General features: G+C 40.4%; 2 protein-coding genes across 8 annotated transcripts in view; one reads left to right on the forward strand and one right to left on the reverse strand.

Moving 5' to 3' along the window:
• The window catches only part of LOC125449405 (probable G-protein coupled receptor 75), a 52,381-nt gene that overhangs the window by 14,757 nt on the left and 11,687 nt on the right, over positions 1 to 25,937 (reverse strand). For 2 of the 3 annotated variants that reach the window (XM_048525233.2, XM_059641442.1), the window contains exon 2: positions 15,841 to 18,585. The exons of the other annotated variant lie outside the window; for it this stretch is intronic. In XM_048525233.2, the coding sequence (XP_048381190.1) occupies positions 16,924 to 18,525 (1,602 nt within the window). In that variant the 5' untranslated portion in view covers positions 18,526 to 18,585 and the 3' untranslated portion in view covers positions 15,841 to 16,923. Of the gene's footprint in view, positions 1 to 15,840; positions 18,586 to 25,937 lie in introns of those variants that run through there. 3 annotated transcript variants of the gene reach the window in all.
• The window catches only part of LOC125449447 (acylphosphatase-2-like), a 51,572-nt gene continuing 37,962 nt past the window's right edge, over positions 12,328 to 25,937 (forward strand). The window contains exon 1 of one of the 5 annotated variants that reach the window (XM_059641444.1): positions 12,328 to 12,460. The gene's annotated coding sequence lies outside the window, so the exon portion shown is untranslated. Of the gene's footprint in view, positions 12,461 to 12,543; positions 12,599 to 25,937 lie in introns of those variants that run through there. The other 4 variants (XM_059641445.1, XM_059641448.1, XM_059641447.1 and 1 more) reach the window with 4 other exon arrangements.

Consider the following 25,937-nt stretch of genomic DNA (forward strand, 5'->3'; position numbering starts at 1 on the left):
ATGAGGCTGCTATTTCAAGGGATTAATTTTATAAAACAAAAATAGTCACAAACGCAAATTATGGGGCATTTGACTTCTCCCTGATCTCCCACATCTCACCACACCACTCCAATAACTGCCATTGCTACCCTTCTAGCAATTATTGGAATAAAAGAAAAGAAATTGCCTTGCCATACCTTAATGTTGCTCAACCTCCTCAGCGAAGCCTGACACTCACAAAAGCTGACGTTTTGACCTCAACTGCAGCACTTCAATCTCTCTGCTGAGGCTCTGCAGTTTCTAAGCCACAAGTTAATTTTTTTTAAGTGTCTCTTTTTTAAAATGATTGAGGAGGGTAGGGTAGTAGATGTTGTCTGCATGGACTTTACTAAAACATTTGACAGGGTCCCTCATGGTAGGCTAGTCCAGAAGACTTAGTCACATGTGATCCACGATGAGTTGGTAAGTTGGATACAAAATTGGCTTGCTCTTGGAAGACATAAAGTAACTGTGGAGGTATTTTTATTTTGCTGGAGGTCCATGACCAGTGGTGTTCCGCAAAGATCAGTACTGGGACCTCTGCTATTTGTAATTAGTATAAATGATCTGGATGAAAGAGAAGGGGTCTGATTAGTAAGTTTGCAGATGATATGAAAATTGGTGGAGTTGTGGATAGTGAGGAAGGTTGTCAAGGGATGCAACAAGATATAGGTCAGTTGGAAAGTAGGGCAGAGAAATGGCAGATGGAGCTCAATCTGGACAAATGTGAGATGATGCATTTTGGGAAGTCAAATGCAAGAGGAAAGTATATAGTAAATGGCAGGACTCTGAGGAACATCGATATACAGATGGATCTTATTGTGCAAGTCCATAGCTCTCTGAAAATGGCAACACAAATGGATAAGGTAGCAAAGAAGGCATATGGCATGCTTGCCTTCATCAGTCAGGGCACTGAGAATAAAAGTTAGCAAGTCATGTGCAGCTGTAACTTTAGTTAGACCGCATTTGGAGTACAGTATGCAGTTCTGGTTGCCACACTATAGGAAGGCTTTGGAGAGGGCACAAAAGGGGTTTACCATGATGTTGCCTGGATTGAATAGTATTAGCTATAAGGAGAAGTTGGACAAACTTGCTGATTGTTTTCATTACAGCATCAGAGGCTGAGTGGACTCACGATTAAAGTATATAAAATTCTGAGAAGCAAGAATAGGGTGGATGGTTAAAGTTTTCTTTCCCAGGATGGAAATGTCAATATTAGGGGGCATAAGTTTAAGGTGAGATGGGTGGGGAAGTTTAAAACAGATGTGCAAAGCAAGTTTCTTAGACAGCCAGTGTTATGTGCCTGGATCACATTGCCAGGGGAGGTGATAGAAGCAGATACGATAACAATGTTTAAGAGGCATTTAGACAGACATATGAATACGCAGGGAATAGAGAGATTTGGACCATGAACAGGCAGAGGGGATTTGTTTAGAACTGCATCATGATCAGCACAAATATGGTGGACTGAAGGGCCTGTTCCTGTGCTGTACTAGGCTATGTTCTATACCTACAAGAGATTTATTCAACTATGTTACTGCTGTAACTTGTCAAATGTCCACTGTTAATTTTAAATACTCATGACATCTCCAACTGGGTTTACTCACCCTTCCAAGTAATTGCAAAAATTCAGTGAAGACCCAAGAGGAACTATAAATGCTCAGTGCAATGTATTTTACATGATATATGCCTTCCATTTATAACCTCACAGATTTTTAAAAAAATTCCCTCGTTATTAGTTGGTTGACTAGCTGAGTTACACAAATCAGGCAGATCTTTAGTCTGCATTGTCAGATGATTTGAAGCAAGGCAAAGATTGAGCTGCTAAAAATCTGAGGAATGGAGTAAGATCTCCCATATTTCTGGATCTAATAAATCACTGCTGGAAGAGAAGACATAAATAATAGGTGCATATAGGATCATTGTTGGATTTAAATAAAACACATTAACTGTAAACTGAAAATATAATGAATAGCCACTTGGGAAAGCATTGCATATTCCTGGAGCCTCAGCTGAGGTTAGGGAAACCGCCTTAGGGGACAGAAGAGGAGAAATTCGTGGAAAGAAGGATAAAATAAAATGACTAGGCAGCTGTATTGTCAGTAAGCTATTTACAGCTAACTATATGAACCCATAACATTTTTTCTTCTTCATGATTAGTGTTCTCTTAAAGCTTTATGTCTGTAATATTGGAGTTTTGCTGGCCCAGGGTAAAGGAAACGATTTTGTACCTATATTGTCCACTTTGTCAGTTTGTAAAGTAAAGTCTCTGCGGATCAAATAAAGACATTTCACAGAATCTGCACAGCTCATATAAACAATACTTTAGTCACTTTCTCCAAAGCAATTAGGGATGGACAATAAACACCAGCTTAGCCAGCAATGTCCAGAACCCATGAGCAAATAAAAACCTTAGACTATCGCCTTTTTGATAAACAAACAAAAACTTTCCTTCTGCAATCCTTTCATTTGTATTTTGAGTCAGACGTTGATCATACTGCTTCCAGTTTGCTAAATGAGATGGATCCATCATGAATGACAATGAATTTGTGTTGTTTTTAAACAATATCGGCAAGTCAGCCGGTCCATATATGTATATATGTGTTAAGTCAAGGAGAGCTGTTTTGCAGGTATTATTGACCTGAAAAGCAATTTGCCAGTTCCAAAATGGTATTCCAGAGGTTAAAGTCCTTTCCACCTCTACTCCATGATCTAAAAGCTTAATTGCAAATATGCTCCTCCACCTGCAGGAAGATCGGGGCTATTCAAAATCTGGTGGTGGCCATTTTGCCACCTACCCCCTTACCTGTAATCTGTTTGAAATTTTATCTAGGGACAGAGAAAATGTTGAGTAGCCCTCCTGCCCTTGAGACTATTGATGCTCTTAAGAGGTTAATTAATGTCCATTTAAGAGTGTCATCCCACTGTCACCAGTAATTGACTTTTTTGAGGAGGAAGCTTCCAACCACTTGTAGGAAGTCTGCCAATTTTAGCTGCATGGACTTGTGTCAGATAAGCTGGTGGTGGTGGTTGCAGGGGGCGGTGGTTTCATTCAAGAGGTTCAGCGTCACCCACGTCAAAGCAGCCCTGCTGACTCCACTAACATTCACTCTTTATCGCCACCATATTATACATGGTACGCATTGCAGACATGAGGTTCAATCACTGCAGCAACTCATCAAAGCTTCTTCCTAAATCAGACTACCTTGGAGGACAACAGCAGCAAATATATGTGAGTTTTAAAGGTCATGGGTTTGGGAGAAAATATTGGCAAAGTCATGGCAAGTCATTGCAATGATTTAGGCTGCACTTTTTAAGTCCCTGACCAGGTCACACACAATCATGGCTTGGAAATGTACATCCCTCCATTACCACTCAATAAATAGTTTGGAACTTCCTATCGATCAGCACTGTAAAAGTACCTTCATTGCATGAGTTACATGATTCAATAAAGCAGCTCACTACTGTCTTCTTAGGTCATTTAGGGTTGGGAAATAAATGTTGTGTTTCCAGCAATAGAAACATTCCATGAATTAACAGTACCATGTCCAATTCCTTATTAATGTAGTATCCATTTGCATGCCTTTCCAATTCACTGTGTGTTATTAAAAATAATATTTTCATAGAACCTCATGAGGAAGACACAGTTCAAGGGCTAGAATATCAAACTTCTTCAAACAAAACAATTCTCTGGATCATAGTTAAGGGAAAATGTAGGCTAATTTTCATTGCCATAGTACTAGGGCATAAGTTCACACTTACTCATTTCTACTCCGATAGCCATCCTCATATATTGCACACGATGGAAGCGCTTCACAAGACATACAAATTTCAGTAAGAATCATATCTGTATCTCCCATTTACATCCACAGGTTATATATACCCTTTCTGTTAAGGATACAGATACATTAGATACTCTAGCAGGCTTGTTGGGATAGTTCTTAAGGCAAGGGCAAATAGCTGCTATTGATAATATTTCAAGCACTCCACACAATCCATCTTCAGCTAGCTTGTTAGGAATCGAAAGAGAGAACGACTTCCCAGCAATAGGATGGAGTCTATCGCAATGTGAATCAGCTGCGCTTTCAAAGGTTCTGATTAGAAAAAAGGTAGGTTAATGCACAATATAAACAACTAACAATTATATACGTATTTACAAAATAAATTTTGTTAAGCAAAATATATTCAGTGGTGAAACTGTAGTAATTCCATTAACATGACAAGTTTGCAATATTTAAGAAGCAAATGTATGCAGAGTGAAGAACTTAACACATAATAATGTTTCATTGTGTGATTGAACATTCTTGCCAAAAAACATTGCTTGAACCAAATAATTGTTCAGGACTTTTTGCTGAAAGGTTTGTACTGAATTAAGGCTGATACAATTTTTCATGCATTAAGATTAACGTTATTTCACTGTATGACCTCCAGATTCAGTATTGTGATAGGTGCACTCAAAAGTGAATTTCACACTACCACGGCAATTATTAGCATATGCACAGTAGGCCAATGATTCAAAAGTTCTGTTATGGAAAGTTGTGAATTGACACTGGAAAAAGCTTACTCTGAAAACTAACAATTCATCATAAAAATACGACTTGTTCATTACTGTTCTTTAGAGGAGGAGGTTTGCTGGTTGACTCTTACTACCCACTAACTTTTATCCACTAACTTATAAAACAATCATTTGGCCCACCATCAATTTCTCTGGACAGCTAGAGTAGAGAAAGGCTTTACTAGTCTTGTGCACAACTCAAGAACAAAAGCTTTATTTAGGCAAATTGTTATTGAATACTTACTTGATATAGTGAGTGCTGTCAGAAAGTACAGTGTGTCCGTTAATGCAAAATTTGTCTAGTTTCTCACTCCTAAATTTAAAGCATTTTAATTAGCGTTGAATCAAGATCATGCATTTTAATTTCTTACAGTTCCTGCTTTTGCCTGCAAACACCATTCAGTTATGTTCAGTGCTGGTATCTTATACATACATAATACTAACGCTGTGCAGGCAAAGCCTGCTCATAATGCATCCTCTTCTTTACTTTGAGTAACTTATTTAGGTAATTCTGTGATTTATCTTTTGCGTATAGGCCTTATATTGCACTTAAACACTCAAATGCTCATACTTACCATTCTTTATGAGAAAATCGGCTAGAAATTAGATCAGCAAAATTTGTATACAATGTTTAGTGTTGTTTTAGTATACCTGAGTATACTACAGTATCTTTATCTAGATATTAACCCACTAAAATACACAGAGCATTGGCCATGCAAAAGCATGGCATGCTGAGTTTGTGTGGCTATTTTACCACAGATATTTATTTTATTGTGTCCAGTTCTGGTCACCCTATTATCAGAAAGATGTGGAGGCTTTGGAGAGGGTGCAAAGGAGGTTTACCAGGATGCTGCCTGGACTGGAGGGCTTGTCTTACAATGAGAGGTTGACTGAGCTCGGACTTTTCTCTCTGGAGAGAAGGAGGAAGAGAGGTGACCTGATCAAGGTGTACAAGGTAATGAAAGGCATGGATACAGTCGATAGCCAGAGACTTTTCCCCAGGGCAGGATTGACTGCCATGAGGGGCCATAGTTTTAAGGTGTCAGGAGGAAGGTATAGAGGAGATGTCAGAGGGAGGTTCTTCACCCAGAGAGTTGTGTGCGCATGAAATAGTTTACCAGTGGTAGTCGTGGAAGCAGAGTCATTAGTGACATTTCAGCGACTGCTGGACATGTACATGGACAGCAGTGAATTGAGGGGAATGTAGGTTAGGTTATTTTATTTTTGGATTAGGATTATTCCACGGCACAACATCGTGGGCCGAAGGGCCTGTACTGTGCTGTACTTTTTCTATGTTTTATATCTTCTCCCCACTTGACAATCCCCTAATTTAAAGAGAACCAAGTTGCTTCCAGGACCCCCAATAGCATCTACTGTCCACATCTGGGTGTACTGCACACCTAGAATCACAAAACTATTTATGAAACGAGGCTGGGGAACTCATAACAGTGACTATTCTAAAACGTGGGTTGCATTCAAGAAGCTTTTACATCAATTTGCTTCAAAGCTGTTGACTTTTATTGCCTTAAGGACAGATTTGACATTGGTTTTCACCATTCACTAATAGCTGCTAATCTAGGACTACATTATTCATATGCTCTTCCACATAAAAGCCTAAACACTCATCATTCAATGCCCTTGCAGCTTGGTATGCCCCAAGTAATCACCAATAAAATCCTCGTCATGAATTCACTTCATCACCATCTTGCCCATGCATCCTATTTGCTCCACTATGTAAAGTCAATCTTTCAACTATTACATAGGGAATCAGTGAAACTGAAAAGTACGCAAAGATGATTTTTGTACTTAGATACGGAAGGAGATATGAAATTTGGAGTTCTGGATTAACAAACATTTGGCAACAGTAAGATAGTAATTTTATACTGATAACAAATGTTGACATTCTATACGTTGTTGCAATGAATTCATAGTAAGTGAATGTTCTTACTTGAAGGTGTGAGTTGATAAGTCATCATTTACTTTGACATAAAACTGGATTTTTACCTAAAAGATAAAGTTTTATCTCATTTAGATTTGAAAATAATATTCGAAACTAATACAACTTAAAAGATCTGCACTGCATTAATATTTGAAAATATAGCCTTTTTTAAAATTCAAATTTTTTTTTACCATTTTTACTGTCAATTTTCATTCTGCCCATTGACCAATACACTGTTTTCTTACTTTTGTTGGTTTAGGCTTTTGCACTTTTCTTCTATCTATTTGGCTATTGTATTTTCCATTTCTCTTATTCACCTGTGCAAAATTCTTCATGTTATTTCTAATTTGCCCCCAAACCTCTTCAAGCCAAAACCATAACAATTATATTATAGCAAAAACAAATTCTTTAAGGGGCTACATTAATACAGAGCTCATCCTTGCACCCACTCCATAGGCACCCATTATTTTGATTATGTGACAATTATATATGATTGACAAAAAATAAGTTACCATTTAACTTGATTTCAACTGCATTCTTCCCACTCTTTCATAAACTATGACATCCCCAATTTGTCCTTCAAACTACTTAGACTCCAGATAAATCCACTCCTTAGTAAAAAAAATCTAGGAACAGTAGAGTTTCAAAATTTAGATTTTGTTTGCGCAGATCACTAAAGTGCAACAGCCAGGTATAAAGTTAGATCAAAGGAGCTAATGGATGGTTAGCCTGTATCACTTGAGGGCCAGAATATAAAAGGGAGGACATTTTTCTACAGCTATTGAATAATTTGGTCAGATTACATGTGGAATATCTGTGTGTAGCTCTCCATACCATACTTTAGATAAAGTTTAATGTCCTTTGAACCAGTGCAGTACAGATTTACCAAAATGTTAACATTATTGTATTATGAGGCAAGACTGCATAAACTTGGCTTGTACTTCCTAGAACATAGTGGGTTAAGGTGCTATTAATTCAGGTTTTGGAAGGAATTAATAGGGTAGACGGTGATAAATCTCTGGAGGAATTTGGGGGTAAAGGAAAACACGTTAATTTCATAGCCAGGCCATTCAAGAAGAAAGTTAGAACTGTTTCTTTACATAAAGTGTAAATACTAGTTTGATTAATTTTCTGTTTAAATCTCTGAAGGATAGATATGTGCTTGTCAAGAATTTAATATATTGAGTGAAGGCATGCAGATGGAATTGGGATACATATCAGCGATGATCTCACTGAATAAGACAATATGTCCTTGAATGGCCTATTTCTGTTTTTACTTTCAAGATTCCTAGTTGGCCAACTCATCCATCATACATGAAGGCTTAATATGTCGGTCTCAGTGCAAGAGGCAAAATTAGAATTTGATTTAATATTTTATTTGGCTAGGTCATTCAGTTGTTTAGTATTCAATACCTGTGAATGCACAATACTGATCCTGTGTAGGAAATGCTTGATTGTTAGGCAATCTTTCATCACAATGCAGCTTTGCTCAGAAATCTAAATAACACGAAAAGAAGAGTATTTTTGTACACATTGCTCAATATTTAGCTGTATATCCCCCTCTCTAAGTGAAAAATAAAGCTATTTTGCAAAGTAATAAATAAGCGTAATAGGTGAAGTTGATCAAAATTCTTGGTTGGTCCATGAGAAGATGGAGCATCAGCCAATAATGTGTGATAACAAGGTGTAGAACTGGATGGACACAGCAGGCCAAGCAACATCTTAGGAGCAGGAAAGCTGACGTTTCGGGCCTAGGCCCTTCATCAGAAGTGGGGAAGAGAAGGGGGTTCTGAAATAAATAGGGAGAGAAGGGAGGCAGATCGTACCACCTCCCTTTCTCTCCCTACTTATTTCAGAACCCTCTTCCCTCCCCCATTTCTGATTAAGGGCCTAAACCCGAAACGTCAGCTTTCCTGCTCCTAAGATGTTGCTTGGCCTGCTGTGTTCATCCAGCTCCACACCTTGTTATCTCGGATTCTCCAGCATCTGCAGTTCCTATTATCTCTAAGTCAATAATGTGTGACTATTTCAGGTTCCAGAAAGAAGTTTACAGCAGACATTCAAGGTTCTTGCTAAAGTCTGCATTAACTAGCTAAGCCATTCATCTGGGGCCTTTACTTAACATACAAATCCATTTATATTTATCCTCTACACAATTATAAAAAGTATGACAAGTTTTGCTACTCTGTCTCTTGCCCCTCATCCTTCTCCTAAAGACATAACAAATAAAAATACTGTAATTAAAAAAGAAGTTGGGAGCATTTATTTGTGGTCAATTGCACCATTCATACCTCAAATGTCAGCCTGAAATCTGAGGAGATGAACTTCTCATTTATATCAGCAGTACCTACGTCCGCTTGTATTACACGCAAGGATAGCTGGAGCAAAAGTTTTTCTATTACTGACAAAATAAAAGATCAGAATTACTGGAACAAACATAAATAGCACTGAAGTAATTTAACTTGATCAAGTCTCACAGTCTTAGGAACTGGAAACTTTTCTACAGTGCAACAAATACAAGGATGGCATTGTCACAAACAAAAACTTGATGTATTTCTGGGTTGTGGAATTAGGAAGGTGGTAGCATGGTGGTCATCCCACTAGACTAGTAATCTGGAACACAGACAAATGTTCTGAGGACGTGAGTTTAAACTTCACCGTATAAATTGTTAAATTGGAATTCAATTTTTTTAAAAATCTGGAAGAAAAATATAACCTAATGGCAGCCATAGTTGATTGTGATAAAAATAACATCTGGTTCACTAATATCTTCTGTTTTTAGCTGGTCCAGCCTACATGTGACTCCAGACCTACAGTAAGTGGCTGATTCTTAACTGCCCACTGGGCAACAATTAAAGCCAAGAAATAAGTGCTGGCCTTGTTAGTGACACCCACAGCCTTTGAACAAATTTTTAAAAAGTAGTTCAATCACTGATCACAGAGCAATAGAACGCTACATTGCACTTCTTTGGTATTTTCAAAATTTGTACTATTTCCTACAATATTTTAATGATGTTCCACAATTATGTGCTTCTCATTTCATGAAAAATAATGAATAAACATTACCTCTCTGCTTCAACAGCCCACTGACCAGAAGAAAAGTGTCTCTCCTAACCCCATGAAAATTATTGCTGTATTCTGTGCTGTTTTGGTGAAGTGCTGAGCAAAGGCCAGCTCCTTATTATTTGGAGCAGAGAGGGGAAAAATATCATCTGTATACAAAGCACAGAGAAATTGCCAGCCTAGTCATAAAAAATGTATTTACAATTCTTTTGCACCTATTGCAGAGAAATCTTCTCTATGATGAAAGGAACTTGGAAGACCAGCTTCAGCTAATTCTGAATCCATGCTCGCACACACGAAGGGCATCAAAAGTACAGAGGACAGCAACAGAAATAAGGAGATTTGGAGGAGATAAGATTCATTAATTTAAGCCCTTACCTTTGTAAAAGTAATATGTTTGATTATTGGAGATCCATTGTCCAGCAGCTGCAACTGGTCAATTTGAAATCAAAATAACATGGTGAATTTTTAAAAAAACTGAATTAAAAGACACGAAATTAAATGCGACGCTTTAGTTGATATCAACTTTGAGTGCCTATTTATGTGTTATCATACAGCTACCTGTGACAACACAGAAGAGATATTCCCTGTGGAAGCGTAAAGTAGAGTTTATTGCATTAACCAATAGAAGCAGATCCCCTTCCAGAGCTGATCTTCTAAATCTTCTGTTCACATGTTTAATATGAATAATAAGGTACTCTATAATCTGAAAAGAAAACATACTCCAGTCTTCAACTGATATGAGGCATTCTAATATTTTGTGTCTAAAATCCCTCACTTTTGGTACCATTCTCTTAAATCACCATTGAATCCTGTCCAGGATTTTAGCATCCTTCCTTAAATAATTTGCCCAGAACTGAACACAATTCTCCCGATGTGGTATGACCAATGATCTGGAGAGGGGTAGTGTTACTTCCTTGATTTTATAGTCTTTGCCTAGCAAAGTATTCCAAAAATTAGTCTAATATTAATTAGAGAAAGATTAGAGAAATTGGTCTTGTTATCCTTGGAGCAGAGAAGATTGAGAGATGTTTATTGCAATTTTCAAAATTATAAATAATTTTGACTGGGTAAAGAAAGATATTGTTTCTACTAGTTGGTCTGTCAGTAACAAGAGGTCACAATTTCAAGATTGTCAGCAAGAGAGCTAGGAGTGAGATGAGGAGAAACTTCTTAAGTAAGAGGGTTGTTAGGATTTGGAATATACTGCCTAGGAGAATGGTGGAGGCAGATTCCATATGATGTTTCATAATAAGTGTGCTGAAATTGGAGAGCTAGACAGATAGGGCTAAAGAATGGGGCCATCTGGGTTATTCCTTCAGGAGCCATGCAGCCACATTAGGTTGCATGGCCTCCTTCTGTACTGTCAAATTTTATGATTCCATGTACATTTGAACTTATTGAGACATAGACAAGCAAAGCAGTTGGCCTAAATGCCACTGTAGATGGGTAGGATTTGCAGATGAGAGTAACATTATAAATAGAATTTGTGCTTTTCTTTATCCTGGCTCTGAAAGCATCAAATGATCTTAATTGGAGTGCCTTCTAAGGTTCCTCACCATTCTACATCAACTGCACAAAGGTCCGTAAAGTCAGATCAATCAGAATGCGGCCCTCTTGGACAGGTTCTCTATTTCCAATGGTGTTCGGGGAGAATGTATTCTCTATTCTTTTTGTTATGATATTTCAACAGACGAAGGCCTGTTTGACAAAGACTGAGCAGATGACAAAGACTTCAACCTGCTACAGGCTGCATTGCAAAAACACAGAACAGCTTAATGCAGAGCTTATGTTTGCTGATAAATTTAACATACTTGGTTCAGCTTGTCTGTATTGAAACTACACTTGCTTCTACGTCAATTGGTCTTCCCAGGTACAATTTGACAGGCAGTGGATGCCCTTATATAGTTCCACAATGTGGCTATTCTTCTTGGGTAAACTTATGCAAGAACCATTTACAGGTTATCAGCCACAAATGACTCTAGCAAGTTTTGAGAAGATTTGTAGTTCAGGTTGAGGTTCTGGATGTGAGTTTGCTCTACAAGCTAACACAAACTCCATGGATTTGGAGTCAGTAAGAAGCATTCATGGACAGGAGATCTAGCACCTCTGCCCTGACCAAAGGAACAAAAACAAATCCCGTTACAGTATGCTGATTGACCAAACTCTACTAACTCGAGGCAAAGGGAAATAGAAACTAGCATTCCTCCTAAACAGGACTGAGGCATTAATTAGATCAACTTGCTGAGCCTCTGCAAGTAAATGCTTGCTGTTAGGGTGCTTTCACAAACAAAACAAACTGAAAGCTGTTGGGCATGTTCATTTTGCTTGGAAAGACTACACAGTGCATACTTGCAAACGGCTTCATTTGGTCTTCAACTCATGCACTAAATGGGCTTCAGTCTCACTTTTCCTTTATGCAATACAACCCGGGCGTGTTCTTTCAAAAGAGAAGACAGGAAATATGCAAAGTCAGTGACTCCACCAATCCGGGCATTTTGTTGTCGGGGTTTTCTTTTTTTTGTTCAACCGGCAGTGGAACACAGCACGAATGCACTCTGCTTCCATTCCATTACCTGCCGGACAGCGGCCTCCATATTGTTTTGAGGGGGTGGTGGGGGTAGCAGTAGGGGGAAGGACCCACGCGCGGCCAACGGCATTTCAAACGAACTTCCGCGCGTGTCAACCGCTTCCCGCCCAAATGCCTCCGGCGCATGTGCCGAGCCTCCCTTTTACTTTTTTAATGTAAACGGCGCTAGCCTGCCGACCCTTGTGCGCGTGCGCCGGACGGAGATCGGTTGGTTAGTCTGTCCATCGGTTAATGGCTAATTGCTTTCAAAGAGGAACGTAGCGTGCGGTTTATTCCTGGTGTGTGAGACATGTTGGTAAGGTTATCATTCAGTGCCTGGTTGGGCCTGCATGGATATTGCTACGACAAGCCGCCTTGGCATTAGTGTCTAATCACCAGCATCGACCGTGGCACCATTGGTAGCCTTTGGGTCCTTGTTCAAGCCACGCTCCAGGTATTTGAGTGCAAACCTCAGAAAGAAAACTTGGCTGAATGGAGTGTTGCACGTTTGGAGGTGCTTTGTTTTGGATGAGATGTTGAACCGATCCCCTGCTTGGGTTGATGTTAGATGCCTCTTTTTGGGAAGAAGAGCAGGGTAGTCATCCGCAGTGCCCTAGCTCACGATTACTCCTGATTCCCAGTAATGGTTAGGGCACAGAAGGAGGCCTTTCAGCCTGTTGTGTCCATGCTGACTCTCTGAAGGAACCATTCTCCCATCTTTCAAAGTGAGTCAACATCACAAAAATGGGCTGGGCAGCCATTATCATGTTGCATTTTTTTGCGGGAACTTGCTGTATGAATGTTGTCTGCGGTGTTTCCTTCATTGCAATAATGACAATACTTAGGATTTAGTTGACTTGATGATGAAGGAATGGAAACAATTGCTTGATGTATAGACGAACGAATGCATTCCGTAGGTTATGTGACTGTGAAAAGATCGAATTCAGAAGGAAAGCATTCAAATCATCATGCCTGTGTTGGCTCTTTTAAAGCTATCCAGTCCCTTTTCCCTATAAACTTGCACATATTATTACTCCCAGGTCAGAAATCCAACTTTCTTTTGAAAGACTATTTGCAAAATACCTTTCTTTTAGGTAGTTCATTCCAGATGCTGTTTTGCCAATGATTGGAGCACAATGAGAAAAGAGTACAATGGCTGTTAATCTTCCCTATCAGAAGTCATTCTGATGTTTGCACCTTTGCCTTGCCCCCACATCTGTTTATCATCTTCCTTCAACCAACTACCTAAGTTATTTTCAAATGCTGGGTATGGTTTCTACTTCAATTATTATCACTGTGTGCCTCTGTCTTGTTGACAGACAATATTAGCCTCCCTTCTGGGGCCTTGCACAACAGGACATCTTTGATATGAATGACAAGACATGTCTGACACAGATTTATATGATAATCTTCATTGGGTGCTGGTGAAATCGTGTGCTATCCCAGTCTGTGAAGGAGTCTGAGCAGAGGTTTAAATGAGGAACATAAGATGTTATTTGCAAACTTTGAGAGGTAGGATGAAGAGTTCCAACATGCTATTTTCCCACATGCTAGTACCACCAATGCTTTCCATCTATGGGAAGTCATGGTTGCAACATTTTGTGAACCTTTTTCTGGCAACATGTTATACCTCCTGTTATTTGCAGTCTCCTCCAGCGTGAAAGGTACATATGTTGGAAAGGTACAAGTGCAACATAATGTGTATAACCTGAGTGCACAAGTAACCGTAATTGCATTGAGGAACCTTGTGGTCAGGGTACGTGATGCTTCCAACAATGTTTAGAACATAGAACATAGAACACTACAGCGCTGTACAGGCCCTTTGGCCCTCGATGTTGCGCTGACCTGTACTTCCTGCAACATACCCACCACCGAAGACAGACTCGCAGGTCTATAGTTTCCAGGCTTCTCTTTACATCCATCCTTTAACAAAGGCAAACAAAAGCACCTCACCCATAGTTATACATGATACAAGTATTATGCAAGGGGACCCACAATTTCCTCCCTAACTTCCCACAATGTCCTGGGATACGCTAGATTAAGTTCTGGAGATTTATCTACCTTTGCATTTTCTAAGATCTCCAACATTTCCTTTTCAGTAATGTGAACTATTTTCAAAACATCAATATTTATTTCCAAGAGTTCTCTAGCCTCGATTTCTTTCTCCACAGTAAAAATTGACAGGAAATATTAATTTACTATTTCTCTCATCTCCTGAGATTCAGCACAAAAATGACCTCTTTGATCTCTGAGGCCCTACTCTCTCACTAGTTGCTCCCTTGCTCTTTAAGCACTTCTTGAATCCCTTTGCATTATCCTTAGCCTTACCTGCTAAGGTTATCTCATATCCCCTATTTGCTTTCCTGATCTCCCTCTTAAGAATGCCCCTATGCTCTACACTGTTCAAGACATTCATTTGAACCCAGTTATTGATATTTAACATATAATTATTTTTAATTCTTACGGATTCAATATCTTTATTCATCCATTGTTCCCTAATCCTTTAGTACCCTGTGTAAACACATCTGGGATTATTTCATGACTTAATGCTCTACATTAATAGTAGGATGTTTTGGAATATATGTATCACTGTTTGTACTACATTTTCTCTCTCTAATAGAATAGCAAATTTACTTCATGGAAATATATACTTCATAGAAAAGTATACTGCACATCTATCTGTTTACCTTGTTAAAATCACCAAATTACAACACATTGAGTGTCCTAGATATAACTGTCTTCAGCTGTACCATCATTAGCCTTCCCTCTCCCTAAGGTTAGAAGTTGAATGTTTGCTGAAGATTATAAAATATTCAGTTCGTTTTGTATCTCCTCAAGGACTGAAGCAGCACTTATCCACATGCAACAGGACTTGGATAACATCTGGGCTTGAGCTGATATGTGTTAAATAACATTTGTATCTCAGAAGTGCCGGATAATGACCATCTCAAGTATCATAACATCCAGTTGTCTCCCTTTGCTGTTGATGGCATTATCGTTGCTGAGTACCCCACCATTCACGTCCTTAGGTCACAACTGAGCAGAAACCGAACTGGACAGTCGTTCAAATGCTGTGGCTGCAAGAACAGGTCAGAGACTAGAAATTCTGTGATGAGTAACTCGTCTACTATCTCCCCATCTTCACGTGGCAAGTCAGAAGTATGATGGATTATTTTCCATTTGCCTGGATGGATGCAACAGCAAAAAACACTTAAAGTGGCTTAGCATCATCGAAGCAGTCCACTTGATTGGTACCCCATCCACCAGTTTCAACATTCACTCCCTTCAGCACCCCTGCACAGTGGCAACAGTATGTACCATCTATAAAATGCATTGTAAGAACGCCCCCGGGTTCCTTCCACATCACAATTCAATTTCTACCAATTAGAAGGTCAAGGGCAGCAGGTGCATGGAAGCACTATTTGTGAGTTCCCTGCCAACCCACTCACCATCCTAACTTGAAACTCACGATTTCTTTACTGTTATTGGATCAAATCCTGGAACTCCCTTCTTAAAGCACTGCGAATGCACCTACACTCAACTACAGCAGTTCAAGAAAGCAGCTCACCTCAGCTTTGACAAAGGCACTTAGGAATGGGCAATAAATGCTGGCCTAGCCAATATTGCCCAAATTGTGTAGATGAATTAAAAATGAAACACCTCCTTCTAATCTATAGATCACAGATGAAACAACAACCCTTCTTGTCATTGCTGTTTATTGCAGGGCAGTTGCCCCCTTTGTCGGACCTCCTTCCTACAACATTCCTTCAGAGTATTGTAATTGATTCAGTCCATTCTGCAACCATCTGTTTTTGATGAATTTTCAGCAGCCCAGCTTTAAATCACAAATTAAAGAGTAGCTGAAATAGGTAACCTGCTCTTCCCTTCCCCACCTCTGCTTTCCCCCTCATCCATTATATAATGGGGATGCTGAACTGTTTGACTTGATTGTGTGGGCATCTTGCCCTGAACGTATTACCTTTGCACTGGTCTGACCTTGCAGTTTTGGCAATATTTTCAGCCCACAGTCTACAAAATTCTTTCTTTCCCTATTGTCATAACAGAAGACTTTTGGTATCTCTGCCATTATGTTGACTTATTTTATACACTATGTACGGTTGCAGATGGGAAGTGTTAATTTTACGGAGAAATCATTATTTGCTGACATAATTAGGGAGCACGACACATTACTGCTCATTATAATTGCATTATATTAACTGCCCTGTGTTCAGGCCAAGGACTGGTCCAAACAGTGATTATCACTGATATTGTTTTATGCTTAACTTGATGGAAGATATGATTGATTAGTATAGGAAAAGATCCCAGCTTTTCTTCTCCCGGGAATGACCTGGCTAATAGCAAGTACTGATCAAGGGAGATGTAATCATTTTGTGGAGTGTACTATGTTTCTAGCTGTTCGTTAAGCCAGTTTAATGACTATCAGTCTCTGCCATCAACTTAGCTCATACTGTTCTCAAATATCCAGTTCTTAGTTGTTCTGGGTGAACAGTTACACAATTTGCAGGATACATAATTCCAAAGGGACGCATACATAAGCCATGCTGCATCATATTTTTACAATCATTAGCTATTAACCAGTGTTCATTGTTATATTTGATATTTTAACAGTGTATACATTTAAATTGCTGTTTAATTGGCAATGTCCTTAAATTATTGAGATTTGTCAACAGAGATAACTTCCAAACAAGAAATTTTGACACCACTGACTTCAGTGATTTATGTTTGCCGCCTTTTATGTCAATATTCACATGATTGGTATTAGACAGAAGGAATGGGGATATGTTTCACTGAAGTGCTGTCACAGTCCTGCATGAAGTCTGATGTTTTTGAGATGTGGTAGTACATTCCAGCGTAGGACTGAACCGAACCAAAAGTATATCTCCTGGGCTGCAAACTTGTAGGGGTGCTGTCTCCCTGGGAGATGCTGCTGTTGTAGATACTGTAGTATGGCTCCATCCTAGTGTTGATAGGGGTGGAGGCACTTTGTGCTTTTCGTGGGTACTCCACAGAAGTGAAGATGTCTCTTGAATTGCTTGGCCCACAGGCCTGGTCTACGAGCTTTTTCTGTGACTTGGGGGAGAGGATGTAGGCTGAATTAGTATCATGGTGTGAAGACTTGTTCCTGTTCACAACCAGGCTGCCATCCCCAACTGCTTTCAGTCTTGTTTTCTGCTTGCAGCACAGCAGGAGGGCCATAAACTGCGTGCACCAAGCCACCTTCTTGCGGAGACCAGAGTTGTTGCGAGAATAGATAAATGGGTTGAGGCCTGACCTAAAAAACACCAAGGTTAATCCACACAGCTCAAATTGGTAGATGATAAAGCTGCTCTCTGAGGATAAGACATCGTGCACCAGAGCTACACCCAAAGGCAGGCAGCAGACCACTGATAATAGTATCATAACACAGGTCACTACTGCTTTGGAGTCCTTAGCAGCTGAAAGGTTCACAATGTGTTCTAGCTTCTTGTTGGAACTGATCACATTTTTGTTTTCATTATGTGTATATAGGTGGGTTTGTACATGGGGTGTCTTGCTGCCTTTCTGCTTTCTGTATAAAGAGGGCTGTGATCCATCTGGAGTGACAAAACAGTTGGGCTTTTTGGGATCAACCACTGTAATCACAGGGCAACGCCGAACCTGTGCATTCTTGTGGAGAGTTTGAGCAATCATAGCATAAGAAATTGCAACAATGCCCACACAGAGGGTAAAGTCCACGACGTATGTGTATAAAATGGCCTTGCCATCTTCATTAATGAGCCCGAGCAGAGGGACACAGATCTTGGAGCTGTGGTACTTAGTCATGGCTGACAATGTGGCTAGGGTGAAACTGATGACCCACAGAACAACTGTAAGGAGAAGTATACAGACAAATGAGGAGGAATGACTCGTTTGTTGCCCTAGCACCATTCTTAGACGATGGAGAGCGATCACAGCCACTGTTTTCAAAGACATTATGACAAACCCTGTGCTAGTGAGGTGGAATACAAAACAGAATGTGTCTGACATACTGCTCCTGTTATCAAAGAGCATCACAAAGCCAAACATGGGGACTGCAATGAGGCAGATGAAGAGGTCACAGAATGACAGATTCAGGATCATAAAATCAAAATGTGTCCTAAATTTCCTGAAAGCGGGATTGAAGAAGGAGAAAAATACAATTACATTTCCATAGGATCCTAGGCAGAAGACCAGCATTAGCAGCAAGGTGCAGGTGGCCAGTGTGGCCTTGTGGATTGCTGTTTGCACTTCCGTTCGATTCTTGCCTAGAGAACAGTTTGTGAGCGCAGGGAAAATACATTCTGGAGTTGTGTTCATACTGAAGAAGAGTTTTTCTTTTATAAAAGATGGCTGGAAATCCATTGGTATAGATAGATTATTTGGCTAACAATTCTTTAATGCGTTTTGATTTTTTTATGGCACCTGAAATCAGAAAAGTGAATAATACAGTTTTATTATGTGGATACAGGATAATGTAAAGATATGCAGTTTTTATATTTTATATTTATAAATACACTTTTGCACCTGTCAGCATGAATTTCCTCCCCTCCTTCCAAGTGCCGTGTTCTAATACATGACAAGGATAATGGTGCAACATGGTCTGTGATTTCTTGTGCTGCTGTTGAAGTAACAAAAAAGTAGAGAAGACAAATAGTATGTTGGCCTTCATTGTGAGAGGTTGTGAGTATAGGAGCCGGGATGTGTTGCAGTTATACAGGGCCTTGGTTTAGGCCACACCTAGAATATTGTGTGCAGTTTTGGTCTTCTTTTCTGAGGAAGGATGCTCTTGCTGTCATGAAAGTGCACTGAAAGTTTAGCAGGCTGATTCCGGGGATGGCGGATCTGATGTATGAGGAGTGGTTGACTAGATTGGGATTGTTTTTGCTAGAGTTCAGAGATACTTGTAAAATTCCAACAGGAGTGATCAAGGTAGATGCAGGAAGGATGTTTCCAATAATGGGTGTGTCCAGAGCCAGGGGTCACCGTATGAGCATTCAGGGTAGATGATTCAGAACTGAGATAAGGAGACATTTTTCACCTAAAGAGTGGTGAACCTGTAGAATTCAGTATGACAGGAAGTAGTCAATGCCAAAACATTGAATGTATTCAAGAGGCGGCTAGATATATTACCTGGGGCGAGTGGGCTTAGAGGTTATGGGGAGAAAGCAGGATTAGGCTGTTGAGTTGGACAATCAACCATGATCGTGAAGAATGGCGAAGCTGGCTTGAAGGGCTCCCATCTTCTGTGTTTCTATATTACTGGAAGTCAAATCAAGACCGGACATGGTCATACATCCTATGTGTTTTCTGTAAGAAGCTGCTTGACGTCCGTGGTTATATGGGGCAAGAGCTCACCGTGGTGAATTATAGACAATAGACTAAGTCTATTAGGGTGATAGTCTTTAGTTTGGCTGGAATGGAATGTTTTGTACCTTGGGCAGCTAAGGGTTAAGTTTACATGGCTGGCTGCTTGAACTGAAAAGCTAGCATATTATTCACTGAACCATCCATCTCTCCAATTATGAAATAAATGGGGATCCTAACCTGTCAACTGCAGATGTTAGGAAATCAGATGCACATTGCCCATGATCTTCCTAATCATACACACAGGGTAACTATCCAATTCTTTCTCTTTCAAGACATCTTAAAGCCTACATTTTGACTAAACTTTTTGTCATCTGTCCAGATATCTGCTTATGTGGTTCAGTTGGATTTTGATGACAAAACACATGATGTGCATTGGTACACTTTACTAAATGCCTTCTGTAAATGCCAGTTGTCACTGTTTGTTCTAATAGAAGGTGTGTTGTTAAAACTGCTTTGTTTTTCATTTACCCACTATTAAGTATTATGCAACGAGTAATAAATATGTCCTTAGAAACTGCATCAATACCAGGCCCCACACTAAAGGGATGAACCCTTGGTGCATCAATAAAATCATTCCCCTCTGTAAAAATCATTACAGTGCATCTGTAAATAAAAATTACGGATCTTGATATTGCTGCTGTTATTGTCACCTGTACAGGCAGTTACCTTGCCTTCAGCTTTTTTTTCTTAACAAAAAAAATCCCAATTAGTTTTGTAGCTTTGGACACGGTTGAGCAGGTTGTTGCTAAGCAGGTGCTGATTGATAGCACCGTTGATGACAGCTTCCATCATTTTACTGATTGAGAGTAGACTGATGGGGCAGTAATTGGCCAGATTGGGCTTGTCATGCTTTTTGAGTGCAGGACATACCTGGGCAATTTTCCATAATATTGGATGGATGCTAGTGTTGCGGTTGTACTGACACATGTTGGCTAGAGGATAGGCAGATTCTGAACACAAGTCTATTGCTGGAGTGTTGTCAGACCCAGTAGCCTTTGCAGTATCCATGCTCCAATCATATTTTGATATCACGTGGAGTGAATCAAATTGGCTGAAGATTAGTATCTATGATGCTGGGGATCATCCACGTGGCACTTCTGCCTGAAGATTGCTGCGAATACTTCAGCCTTATCTTTTGCTCTGATGTGCTCTTCCATCGTTGAGGATGGAGATATTTGTGGAGCCACCTGCTCCAGTGAATTGTTTAATTGTCCACTCCCATTCATGACTGAACATGGCAGGACTGCCACACTTAGATCTGATCTGTTGGTTGTGGGATCGCTTAGCTCTATCACTTGCTGCTTATGTTGTTTTAGTGCATAAGAAGTCCTGTTTGGTAGCTTGATGAGGTTAATACACAATTTCTATATTGCTTCAGGCATGCCCTCCTGCATTCTCCATTCAGGATTGATCCAAGTTGTTCTAAGGGTCTCGACTTGAGATTTTATTTGAAACCTTAAAAAGTTGTACATGTGACCTAAAGATGGAAATTATTGCAGAGCTGCTGTTGTCACTTTAAAATAGGATAGGGTTAATATTTTCAGTGTACAGAATTTTATCAGTAGGTGTCAACATGACATGCTAACTTTATTGTAAGTTGCACGTCAACCCACTGTATATCTCAAGAATTTTCTCTTTTAAGTATATTGCTCTGAATCCCTGGCTGCATACGAGCACTTGCCAGATTGTTGTTGTTTTTTTAATATATTAATTTGTAGGATTGGCTAGCCTTCATTGTATTGTCTCTAAGATGCACTGAGCATCTGCACACAGTGGTAAGAGTGAGAGCAAAAAATTCACCATGTTGTGAATTTATTGTGCAAATGGCATTTTTATTGCAACTTGATGCACACTCCCCTCTTTAAAATCCTGTTGAAAGTGGTTAGGTTCTTTTTGTAACCTTAACATCAATTCTATTTTGAAAATACAAAATGGGAGCATGCCAATAGACGAAAACATTTATGTTCAATTCCCACATGCGTGGCAGACCTAATTCCTTGTGTTCACACAAACTTCCATGCCCCTGGCTTTCTTTTGAACATCTATCTACATAGAATATAGAACAGTACAGCTCAGAACAGGCCCTTCAGCCCACGATGTTGTGCTGACCATTGATCCTCATGTATGCGCCCTCAAATTTCTGTGACCATATGCATGTCCAGCAGTCTCTTAAATGACCCCAATGACCTTGCTTCCACAACTGCTGCTGGCAACGCATTCCATGCTCTCACAACTCTCTGTGTAAAGAACCCGCCTCTGACATCCCCTCTATACTTTGCTCCAACCAGCTTAAAACTATGACCCCTCGTGTTAGCCATTTCTGCCCTGGGAAATAGTCACTGGCTATCAACTCTATCTCTGCCTCTCATTATCTCGTTTACCTCAATTAGGTCCCCTCTCCTCCTCCTTTTCTCCAATGAAAAAAGTCCGAGCTCAGTCAACCTCTCTTCATAAGATAAGCCCTCCAGTCCAGGCAGCATCCTGGTAAACCTCCTCTGAACCCTCTCCAAAGCATCCACATCTTTCCTATAATAGGGCGACCAGAACTGGACGCAGTATTCTAAGTGCAGTCTAACCAAAGTTTTATAGAGCTGCAGCAAGATCTCACGACTCTTAAACTCAATCCCCCTGTTAATGAAAGCCAAAACACCATATGCTTTCTTAACAACCCTGTCCACTTGGGTGGCCATTTTAAGGGATCTATGTATCTGCACACCAAGATCCCTCTGTTCCTCCACGCTGCCAAGAATCCTATCCTTAATCCTACACTCAGCTTTCAAATTCGACCTCCAAAATGCATCACCTCGCATTTATCCAGGTTGAACTCCATCTGCCACCTCTCAGCCCATCTCTGCATCCTGTCAATGTCCCGCTGCAGCCTGCAACAGCCCTCTATACTGTCAACGACACCTCCAACCTTCGTGTCATCTGCAAACTTGCTGACCTATCCTTCAATCCCCTCATCCAAGTCATTAATAAAAATTACAAACAGTAGAGGCCCAAGGACAGAGCCCTGTGGAACGCCACTCACCACTGACTTCCAGGCAGAATATTTTCCTTCTACTACCACTCGCTGTCATTTTGTTGGCCAGCCAATTCTGTATCCAGACAGCTAAGTTCCCCTGTATCCCATTCCTCCTGACCTTCTGAATGAGCCTACCATGGGGAACCTTATCAAATGCCTTGCTGAAGTCCATATACACCACATCCACAGATCGACCCTCATCAACTTTTCTAGTCACATCCTCAAAGAACTCGGTAAGGTTTGTGAGGCATGACCTTCCCCTCACAAAGCCGTGTTGACTGCATTTGATCAAGCCATGCTCTTCCAGATGGTCATAAATCCTATCCCTCAGAATCCTTTCTAACACCTTGCAGACGACAGACGTGAGACTTACTGGTCTGTAATTGCCGGGGATTTCCCTATTTCCTTTCTTGAAGAGAGGAATTACATTTGCTTCTCTCCAGTCCTCAGGTACGACTCCAGTGGAGAGCGAGGATGCAAAGACCCTCGCAAGTGGCAAAGCAATTGCATTTCTCTTTTCCCAAAGCAGCCGAGGACAAATCTGGTCCGGGCCTGGCGACTTGTCAATCTTAATGTTTGACAAAATTTTCAGCACATCAGCTTCCTCTATCTCTATCCATTCCAGCATGCACACCTGCTCTTCAAAGGTTTCATTCACTACATAGTTCGTTTCTTTCGTAAAGACAGAAGCAAAATACTCATTTAGGGCTTCCCCTACCTCATCAGACTCCACACACAAGTTCCCTATGCTATCCCTGATCGGCCATATTCTTTCTTTGACCATTCTCTTATTCCTCACATAAGTGTAAAATGCCTTTGTTTTTTCCCTAATTCGTTCTGCCAAGCCTTTCTCGTGCCTCCTCCTGGCTCTCCTCAGACTATTTTTGAGCTCCTTCCTTGCCTGCGTGTAATCCTCTCTAACTGAACTTGACCCTAGCTTCCTCCACCTTATGTAAGCTACCTTCTTCCTTTTCACAAGAAGCTCCACCGCTCTCGTCATCCAAGGTTCCTTTATCTTACCCTTTCTTGCCTGTCTCAGAGGGACATATTTACTCATCACTTGCAACAACTGTTCCTTAAACAGTCTCCACTTGTCTATGGTGCCTTTACCATGGAACAATTGCTCCCAGTCCATGCTTCCTAACTCATGTCTAATTGCGTCATAGTTTCCTCTTCCCCAATTAAATATCCTCCCATTTTGCCTAATCTTCTCCTTCTCCATAGCTATGTAGAATGTGAGGCAGTTAAGGTCACCATCACCCAAAAGTCTAACTGACTTTATAGAGTCCTCTGCCTGAAAACAGGTTTGACTCAGAGCAGTATGATCTTCACCTGCGGGTAGGACAAGGGGACAGGTTCAAAATCTACCCTAAGTAGTGGTTTTGAACTCCATGCCCTTGGCTCCAATCTGAGCCATTGAGGCACCCAGCCAACCGGCTGTCTGAAGAGTCGAATTTGCTGTCACAGCACACACCTTTGAATGCATGTTTTGGTCTGGAGCCATGATAGTATTAGAACATAGAACATAGAACATAGAACAATACAGCACAGAACAGGCCCTTCAGCCCACAATGTTGTGCCGACCATTGATCCTCATGTATGCACCCTCAAATTTCTGTGACCATATACATGTCCAGCAGTCTCTTAAATGACCCCAATGACCTTGCTTCCACAACTGCTGCTGGCAACGCATTCCATGCTCTCACAACTCTCTGCGTAAAGAACCTGCCCCTGACATCCCCTCTATACTTTCCACCAACCAGCTTAAAACTATGACCCCTCGTGCTAGCCATTTCTGCCCTGGGAAATAGTCTCTGGGTATCAACTCTATCTATGCCTCTCATTATCTTGTATACCTCAATTAGGTCCCCTCTCCTCCTCCTTTTCTCCAATGAAAAAAGTCCAAGCTCAGTCAACCTCTCTTCATAAGATAAGCCCTCCAGTCCAGGCAGCATCCTGGTAAACCTCCTCTGAACCCTCTCCAAAGCATCCACATCTTTCCTATAATAGGGCGCCCAGAACTGGACGCAGTATTCCAAGTGCGGTCTAACCAAAGTTTTGTAGAGCTGCAACAAGATCTCACGACTCTTAAACTCAATCCCCCTGTTAATGAAAGCCAAAACACCATATGCTTTCTTAACAACCCTGTCCACTTGGGTGGCCATTTTAAGGGATCTATGTATCTGCACACCAAGATCCCTCTGTTCCTCCACGCTGCCAAGAATCCTATCCTTAATCCTGTACTCAGCTTTCAAATTCGACCTTCCAAAATGCATCACCTCGCATTTATCCAGGTTGAACTCCATCTGCCACCTCTCAGCCCATCTCTGCATCCTGTCAATGTCCCGCTGCAGCCTGCAACAGCCCTCTATACTGTCAACGACACCTCCAACCTTCGTGTCATCTGCAAACTTGCTGACCTATCCTTCAATCCCCTCATCCAAGTCATTAATAAAAATTACAAACAGTAGAGGCCCAAGGACAGAGCCCTGTGGAACTCCACTCACCACTGACTTCCAGGCAGAATATTTTCCTTCTACTACCACTCGCTGTCTTCTGTTGGCCAGCCAATTCTGTATCCAAGCAGCTAAGTTCCCCTGTATCCCATTCCTCCTGACCTTCTGAATGAGCCTACCATGGGGAACCTTATCAAATGCCTTATTGGTAGAGGCTGTAATTTATTTCCATCACAGTTAAATCAGGGACATCAGCTTATGCTGCTGTACATTGGAAGGATTTGAAGGTTGATGCTTAGCCTGTCTGGCTGTATTACAAAGACTCATTTCTTAGCATTTATTTACTGGAATGGGACTTGAATACGGAGTTTTTGGCCTAGAGGCAGAAACACTCCCCACTGTGCCAGAAGAGCTCCTAATCTAACCTACTTAATTCATCCATAACACTGGTAGTGTATTTTGCAGCTTGAAAATGTTTCTCTTGCATTCTGTTCTCAAACATACATTTGGCTTATGTTGCTATCTGATTTTTTTTTTAGGAGAGAAATTTGCTAATTCCTAATTGGAACCAAGGATACAAAATGTCTCTTCAGTTCTAATTGTCAGATATCAAATATAATACCTGTAGAGATGTTGGTATATTTTAAAATGATGCATTTGTTAAAATTGCAAAAGAATTTCTGAGTGGATTAAGCTTTTTTTCTGATAGTCATGCAGCCTGTTTTAAAGCTTGCGATTGCAAGTTGTTTTTCAATTGGTTAATACTTCTAAATCCTTTTGTTGTCTAGAAACATCTCTAATTACGTATTAAATCAATTTGTTCGGTTTACTTCGACTTTTTTTTCTGATTTTGAATTTGAGTCCCAGGTTTTTGTGACTTTTGCCATAAAGAATTTTTTGCTTGCAATAATTTTTATCAATCCCTT

The sequence above is a fragment of the Stegostoma tigrinum genome, chromosome 42 (genome assembly GCF_030684315.1).
Source record: "Stegostoma tigrinum isolate sSteTig4 chromosome 42, sSteTig4.hap1, whole genome shotgun sequence".
Taxonomy (NCBI): Eukaryota; Metazoa; Chordata; class Chondrichthyes; order Orectolobiformes; family Stegostomatidae; genus Stegostoma; species Stegostoma tigrinum.